This window comes from Neolamprologus multifasciatus, chromosome 3, assembly GCF_963576455.1.
Source record: "Neolamprologus multifasciatus chromosome 3, fNeoMul1.2, whole genome shotgun sequence".
In the NCBI taxonomy this organism is placed as follows: Eukaryota; Metazoa; Chordata; class Actinopteri; order Cichliformes; family Cichlidae; genus Neolamprologus; species Neolamprologus multifasciatus.
The window spans coordinates 13250940-13259256 of NC_140441.1; the positions used below are offsets into that span (position 1 = coordinate 13250940).

The 8317-nt window shown below is 41.2% G+C and overlaps 2 protein-coding genes across 2 annotated transcripts; one reads left to right on the plus strand and one right to left on the minus strand.

The window, feature by feature from the left end:
• Positions 1-77: 77 nt before the first annotated feature.
• LOC146521695 (uncharacterized) lies at positions 78-3580 on the plus strand. Its single transcript, XM_085153813.1, has 6 exons — positions 78-230; positions 591-896; positions 1023-1168; positions 1333-1472; positions 1555-1713; positions 1796-3580. The coding sequence occupies exons 2-6, from the start codon at positions 652-654 to the stop codon at positions 1973-1975; spliced, it is 870 nt and encodes a 289-aa protein (XP_085009939.1). The 5' UTR covers positions 78-230; positions 591-651; the 3' UTR covers positions 1976-3580.
• Positions 3581-4011: 431 nt separating this feature from the next.
• Positions 4012-7518, minus strand: badb (BCL2 associated agonist of cell death b). Its single transcript, XM_085153822.1, has 4 exons — positions 7350-7518; positions 6530-6676; positions 4954-5174; positions 4012-4849 (listed from the first exon to the last, which is right to left on the minus strand). Exons 2-4 carry the CDS (start codon positions 6666-6668, stop codon positions 4733-4735), a joined length of 477 nt encoding a protein of 158 aa, XP_085009948.1. The 5' UTR covers positions 6669-6676; positions 7350-7518; the 3' UTR covers positions 4012-4732.
• Positions 7519-8317: the final 799 nt, after the last annotated feature.

An 8317-nucleotide genomic window follows, 5' to 3' on the forward strand; every position in this document is an offset into this window, starting at 1 on the left:
TCACGTCTTCTTCCAATCCACAGTGTCAGAGCAGGTGTCACTATGGTGACGGCGAAAACCGACCCAACTGTCACGTGACTGTCAGCTGACCACATATGGTAGCTAGTAGTAGGAAACTGTGCTCAGCTGGAAGTTACCTTTGCTTTATAACTTGTTAGTAATTTCTTTGAGAGGACACTGCCAGTGTATGCACCGCCTTTCCTAAAGAAGTCACTTGAGGTGAAAAAAAGGTGGGGTGGAAATATTTTTCACGTAAAATTGTTTATATATTAGAGTATACCGTCCCCTTCCTGCATTGCAATGTCCACGTGTCTGCCTACAGAAATTATTAAAAGTGCTCTTCAAGTGTCATAGTCTTCATACACTGTGACCAGCTTAATTAGTGATGTTAGTTTACATCTTCGTGTTGCTTGCCTTTCTTATTTTGCGTTAGACAAGCACCAAAAAGTCTAGTGAAACAAGATAAAATCTGTATTGTTACCAAGTTTAAGGAAGTGCTTTCAAACAATTTCCAGTGATGTAACACACAAAATGGGACAAAGGGCAGCAGAAAACCAGCTAAACTCACTTTCTCTGTCCGTCTTTGACAGAGCTTGGCAAACCAGTTATTCCTAACAGGGTGCAAAGTAAAGAAGTGCCTTGCAGTCCAGGATGTCGTCCACCACCACCTCCTCTGTTACCCTAAATACTGGGGTTCAAATGCCCCTCCTGGGGTTGGGGACTTACAAGTTGCACGGCTCTGAAGAAGTGTATCGGGCCGTGGATGCCGCCTTGGCTGCGGGTTACCGGGCCTTTGATAGTGCAGCCGTCTACCGGAATGAAGCCGACCTGGGCCGATCCCTGAGGGAGCTCCTGCCCAAGCACGGCTTGACCAGACAGGATGTGTTCATAACCAGGTGATGCACAGGCTTCTAAAGCATAAGTTGACACATGATTTCTAAGAGAACACATTGGGGGCACTAAAGCTGACTTGAGGTGTTGCGCTGCTCATTCAGATCCCTGTTTCTCTTCCTGTTTTTCAGTAAGCTGGGCCCTAAGGATCAGGGTGAGCGGGCTATGGAAGGTGCCCTTCACAGCCTGTCTCAGCTGGACTTGGGTTACATTGACCTCTATTTGATTCACTGGCCTGGCACGCAGGGTGTAGCAGTGGCTGATCAGAGCAACCCAGGTAGACTCCACTTTTTTTTTCCCAGTTGTTTCGAGTGATCTATATTTCATTGCTGCACTAACTGCACAAAAACCATTCAAGCTGTCTTCTCTCATTCCTCCACTGCGACATAGCAGGCATTGAATAACAGCAGAGATGAGGTCCTAATCAATATTTGATCCCAGGAAACCGAGCTCAGAGTTGGGCCACGCTGGAGGAGCTGCATGGCCAGGGGAAGCTGAAGGCCATTGGAGTGTCAAACTATACAGTGGCTCACATGAGAGAACTAATGCAGAGCTGCAAAGTCCCCCCTGCAGTCCTACAGGTACAATGCAGGAGTTTGAATGGAGGACAGGGAAAGACATTAGCAGCTGTTTGAAATCTCACATTTTTTTTGTGTTCTTCAGGTAGAGTTTCACCCACGTCTGTGCCAAGCAGAGCTGAAGAGTGTTTGTGAGGAGTATGGAGTCTGTTTTCAAGCATATTCCTCCTTAGGCCAAGGAGATCTGGTTACTGATCCTGTGGTCCTGGAGGTGGCAAAGCAGTGCCAACGCACCCCCGCACAAGTGAGCCCACTCGCTTTGCTATCTTGGGTATACCTTTGTTTTTATTGCAAACATTTTAAGGTTCTTCTGTTCCTCTCCTCAGGTGCTGCTGCGGTGGGCGGTGCAGCAGGGTGTCGCCGTGCTCCCAAAGTCATCAAACGCAGACCGAATACAGGAGAACGCCAGACTTTTTGACTTTACACTGAGCGACGCAGACATGGACAGACTGTCAGCTTTGGACTGTGGACAGAAGTACTGCTGGGATCCGTCAGGGGTCGCCTAAAACACCAGCATGATGCCTTTTTGTCTTCAGTTTTACAGTGGGGGGGTTGTGTTTTTGGGTTGTTTTTTTTAAAGCTGTTACAGGTTTTGTGTCGACACTTTGTTAATTTCAAGACAAAAGTACAGCATATTGTGGTATGAACTCTAAATCTATGCAGCGTCACCCAACACATGACTTTATTGTCAACCATAAGCCATGTCTTAGTGAGAACCTTTCCCTTTGTTATTGGATAACAAAAACTTTTACATATCTGTCAGTTTAACTGTTGCTCCTTATTCTTTATAATCTCTTGCCTTTTCTTTGCCTAATATCTTTGACTAACCAGAAATCTCCATTGAACATAATTCAAAGGTCTTCTAAGCCTGTGTAGTAGACAATTAAAAGAACAAAATACCTTTTAAAAGCTCTCTTAAAATTATTTATTTAGACCAGAGTTTTCACAGTTGTAGAGAAAATACATTTACAAGTCATTAAAAATGAAAAAGAAACCAAAATAAGAAAAGTAATATTACATTTTTATTTTCTCCACACACACACACATCTCCAGATTCAAGTAATACTAAGGATGGTTGCAAAAAATCCAGGTGCCCAGGCAGGTTTGGGGTGTGTTCACTGTCACAGATGTTTAAAGTCAAAAGCGTTGCCAAACTCCACATCAGCCATTTTATAGTGTACGCGTGTGTCACTTAAAAATCTCATGACAGTAAATGCACCGGGACATTTTTGTGCTTTCTGTTTTTCCTCTGAGTGTAACTTGTGAAAGCGAGCAGTGAAGTTTAAGGCTGTAATTGGGTAAACAGACGAGGCTGGCTATGCGGCGTCACAGGTCACAGCATGTTCAAGGCAGTTCTTTGCAACATTAAATTCATTTAAATTCCATCTGATCTTTATTTTCAGCAGAGTAAAGCTTTATAATCTGACCCAGAGTTCTCAAAACTGTGTGTGCACTCCCGGCAATTGGATAATATGGGTCTAACGTGTTAAAATGCAGAATGCTGTTTCTTGCTTAAACACTCGTGTCTCTAGAAATATATCAGAAAACTCCTCATCCCTTTTTTTAATAATGGGAAGTAGTTTAAATTTGACAAATGACCAGTCAAAACACATGTGACCAACAGGATGGTAGAACAGGATGAGTGTCAGGTAAAGTGGCCACCGTTTGATTGTCTGAAATTCTCTGATTAAAAACCAAGCTATATATTTATATGCGCATATATATATTTTTCAATTTGAATTTGAAAACCATATAAATGCCTGCACACCCGAGCACTTCACAACTCAACGCTACAAGTCGAGAGGAAGGAAGAGTAAGACGACTTGAACAAACCCACTACCATTTTCAGCAATCGCGTATTTATAAACAAGCCACAAGTAGCCCACTCATGTTCACCGAGCTGCACAGAAATGCTGATCTTTGCCCTTAGTTAGAATTTCCATAAAGTATACATATTATGCGCCTTACGTGCCTAAAAAACACCAGCAAAGCTGATGATCAGCACTTCTAAAGCTAAGGCAGGAGAGTTTATGAGCCCATTTTAATCACATCCCCTTACAGGTCAAAGTGATCAACTCACATTTAAACTGATTAAAAACAAAATAAACAAACAAACAAAACCTCAGGATGCGATTTCTCCTGAAAATCCTTCAAGCAAAAAGCAAGTGGAAATCCCTCATTTTTAATGTGACTGGACTCTGTATTCACCCATGCACCGAGAGCTCAGCACGCAACATTTATCACAACAGCCATGGATTGTACACTGCCTATTGCTGGGTTAGCCGAGCTTAACGGCACGGTAACCTCGTTAATAAAATCTGGCTAAACCATCTTACTCACCCCCTCCCCACCCTTTACCATTTCATAAAATGTTAAAATATTTACACATAGAAATTTCAATTGTTTTTTTTTATGCTCGTCCAAGGCTTTAAAAACATATTCATATTGGATTGTGCCTTACTGTTTAACGCCCTCAGCTATTATCCCTGAAGTTTTACAAAAAAGATATTACTTCTGCATCAGAGATTGTCCTTGTAAAAGATTTCTTTTTTTTTGGGATAAATTTGTGATATAAAGCAGATGATAGTTGAGTACAGTTGTTTAAGAAGAGGCCTAAACTGAATGCCAGTACTGTCTCCTGTTTCCGGCAGATCATTTTGGCACAAAATGAGCGTGCAAGTCAAACACGAACAGCATCTGGAGATTTCCTCATGAAAATGAGGAAAGCAGGAAGGAAAAAAAAAAAAAAAATCTAACAGCATTCAATTTGGCCTTCAGTAGTCAGGTGTTATTCCTCTCTCCATACACAGCACATTGTGCAATGTCAACGTGAGAGACAACTGTAATGCTAAGCGTCTTTAAACCGAGCGTCTCTTCTACGACTAAACAAGGCTTTGTTTGTGTGTTTAGAAGAGATTATAGCCCCTCTCTCGGCCCATCTTTTTATCCGTTTTGCAGGATTCCGGCAGCAGTTCCTCCTCATCGCTGCCTTTCAATTCCACAGTGGACTTCCCAATAACATTGTTTACACCACACTCAACACGAGTACAAAAGTTCTATTTAAAGGTAGTTAACAATGACATAAAATGGCATGACTACGATGGGATTCACTGAACATGTACTTTTTTGCTTTTTACTGCACATCCCACTCTTTTTGATCGAGCCAAATCCTCTTCAGTCTTGTTCTGATCTTAAATATTGTCTCTCGGCTACAGTTTCCCCAATCCGCTCCTCCAGACCTTGTATCCTTGTCCTCTCAGTGCTTACTCAGTGCGTTGGTTGTGGTTTTCAAGATGGTTGTTCTCTCCTTCAGTCTCTTGGTGACTAAAGAGATAGCTCCACCAGGTTTTAGAGTGGTGCAGCTTCTTGAGCTTCATCTCCTGCACAGTGAAAGAGGAATAATGTCAAGTTAGCAACCTATCATCACCATCTATTTTTTTTTTCCAAAAAACTAATTTAAGCCATGACTCACTCCCATTCTTACCCCTTTATCTAGTAAGCTGTCAAACTCGTCACTCATTCGTCGAAGCTGCCTGCCGTACTTCTTGGCAGCCCACAGAGCAGGGGGAGCTGACTTTGACCTTCGCCTGAATGGGTCTCCCTCTGTGGGAGTACAGACCTCATCCTCCCCTCTAGCCATGAGCTCCTCATCCCTGGCAATTGAGGAAGTGTGGGACTCTGAGTTCACCCTGAGCCTTCCAGCAGCTAAATGGAAAAAGGAAAAGTGAGATAGGTTCAGAGTGTTTTAATGCCGCGGTCCCCAACCTTTTTTGCGCCACGGACCGGTTTATGCCCGACAATGTTTTCACGGACCGGCCTTTAAGGTGTCGCGGATAAATACAACAAAATAAAACTAGTACCGGTACCGAAAAAAAGAAGATTTATTCATAACACACGTGAAAAGACCCAGGAAAACCGAGTTAACGATAAAAACGATAACAAAATAATGCTGAAAACCGATAAAAACCCTGAAAACTATACATTTCACACCTGAGCCTCAACTCTCGCGGCCCGGTACCAAACGACTCACAGACCGGTACCGGTCCGAGGGTTGGGGACCGCTGCTTTAATGTAAGGCAGATAGAAAGGAGGAAATAAAGAGTAATGTAGGAATAGAGGAATTTAAATCATTAGTTGTCTCTGCGACAAGCGACTGTTATTGTACACTGTTATCTTGGCTCTTTTCAGCTGCACGGTAAAAAGAGCCAAAACATCCTCCTATAGTGCTTTGAATGAAGCAATTCAAAATGCAAAACAGGTTAGCTCAACCTCATTTTAATGTCCCACCCCAGAATGCATCTCAAGAAAAATAAGGAGAAAGGATAGATTCTAAACTTCTCTACAGATACAGCCAAGAAATGGCTAAATAAAGGGGTGGGGGGGATCTCATCTAGAGCAGGCTGTGGTCACGTATGCTGCAATATATGTTTTGCCAACAGAACTTCTGCTCAGTTAATCCACAACATACAACAAGGTGCAACATCCAGGGCTGAACAGTAAAGCCAGTGCACAAGTCCCAACAGCTTCCCCTCTTAAAGTACAGTTAAAAAAAATAAATACTGCAGCTATAAACATGTTTACAACCATATACAAAAAAACAACAGTGTTTTAATCTGATCACATAATTGCACCCGTCATGCCAAGTGGGTGCCACTGGTTGGGTTGTACTAAAAGACACAAACAAACCAATCAGCTTTTCAGCAAGTGTGTTTTAAGTCTGTTTTTTGTTTGCTTACCAAAATTAATATCATACTGTAATAAGGACACACCTTGCTTCCCCCCCAGTTCTACCACGTGATTCAAACTGTACATAACAGAAAGAGGAAGCCACAGCGATGTCACCCTCTGGTTTGTGGGAGATCGTCAGAAAGCCTCAAGCATGGCATTGTGGTCTTGGCTGTTGTTTTGGAAACCGGGTGCAATGTGACCATATCTGAATGCGTGAGCTGGGGAGTTATCACTAATCCACAAATCTAATTATGCACAATTTCAAGTCTTGATATGGTCCAAAGGGGTTGGCTATTCCACAGTATATCAGACAATTTATTTTGTGTTCCTACCTGTCGTTTTGATTACAGGAAGGGAAAGTGTCTGGGGCTTGCTTTCTTGAACTTGTCTTGCTGACTGCTGGTTTTCTCCTTCCCCTACCTCCTCTGATGTCTCTGAATCACTGTCTGAAATTTTGAAGTTTGCAGCCATCCTGACATCTGGAGAGACAGGGTGGTGTTAGAAATATGAACGACAAAAACGGTTAAAGAAATGACACTGTGTCCTTAAGTGCATGCACATAACAGATCAATGTTGTTATGACCACAGCAGGTTAATACTGGCGTTGCTTTGCCTTTGACCTTTCAAGCAGATATAGAAAAAAAACCCACAATGATAAATTGATTATTTTTTTTAAATTTACATCTTATTCTAACAGAAGACTGCACTGCAAAAAGTTTCTATATTGCAATTGTGCAATTTTATTGTCATATAACACATTACCCAAATATGTGTAAATATACCTAAGACTCGTAAAATGGGATAATTCATTGTATCGGTGGAACAGCCACCGAGCACACCCAGCGGGCTATATCTTTCTTTTTAATGCCCCTGATACTGGCCGGTCCAAAGGTATTTCACTTTAACTACCCACAAGATACCAGACTTGTTTTGACAACACGGACCTGTATTTGGTGTTATTAATAAGGATTTGACCCTTGACTGTTGCTAAATTAACCAATACACCTTCTTCTTCGGTAAACACACTCTGTCGCTTGTTTTGTTGTTGACTGAAGAGGACAAAAGAAAGTTCCTTAAGGGCGGAAGCTGCTCCGGCCAACCTTAGCTAGCAGCGTTTGTAAGGAAATTACTCCACAAAAAACGACTCCTTACCCGAATCTTTATCGTGTGAGTCTCAAAAGTGCGAGTGTGTCTTTAGTTTGCTTCATGCGGTCGCAGCTGTTGTTGTCCGCGTCTTGTCTTTTTACTCTACTGCACACTTTAGCTCCGCGCTCACCCAATCGCCGCGCGTCACTGCACCGCAGCGGCGCGCTGACGTCACTGTTGCGAGCTAGGACTGGGCTGTGCCTTTGTTTGTCTCACCGGCTTACCGTAATATGCAGCGTAGATGCGCAATACCAATTAACTGCTAGATTTCTCGTAAAATTGCATAATAACACTTTATATCTAAGAGTCCCGCTTTTACAATCCTACACAATATATAATACCGAGGTTGCATAAAAAAATGCTCTTAAATTAAAAGTACTGCAATTTTACAGTTAGTCTTTATTTGTTTTTTGTTTTGTTTTTTATTTAGTTTAATAGGAAAAAATATGCTGCACTCATAAAATATACATTTATTAGTGTGTCATTATATCTCCTAACAAACTGATGCCTTCTTATGAACTTAGAATTATGCCAATGAAAATACTTTTTTTTTTCATTCAAGCCTTTATTTAAACAACAGTACAATACAAAATAGAATTAAAAAGTACCACATTAATGGTGTTGTACCTACAAAAAAAAAAGATTGCATAACATCTAAACAAACAAACAAACAAACAAATAAATGAACAATATTCAGAACCTACGATATAAACATGCTAGTAACTGATCAAACCAAATAATAAAGTGATTGAAAGATCTTGATTTTTTCCACAAACACCCATAGTTTTTATAGCTTTTGGGTTAGTGGAGTTCTTAATTGAATTAAGATACTGTACAAGTTCAAAGGAGAATACATAAAAAGAGGGATGTCTTCCTAAACATTTGGACTTGTGAATATGAAATTTAGCCATTAAAATTAACAAGTTAACTTGTCTGTTATCAATGTTGAATTGTTTTTGTTTTTTGTGTAGACG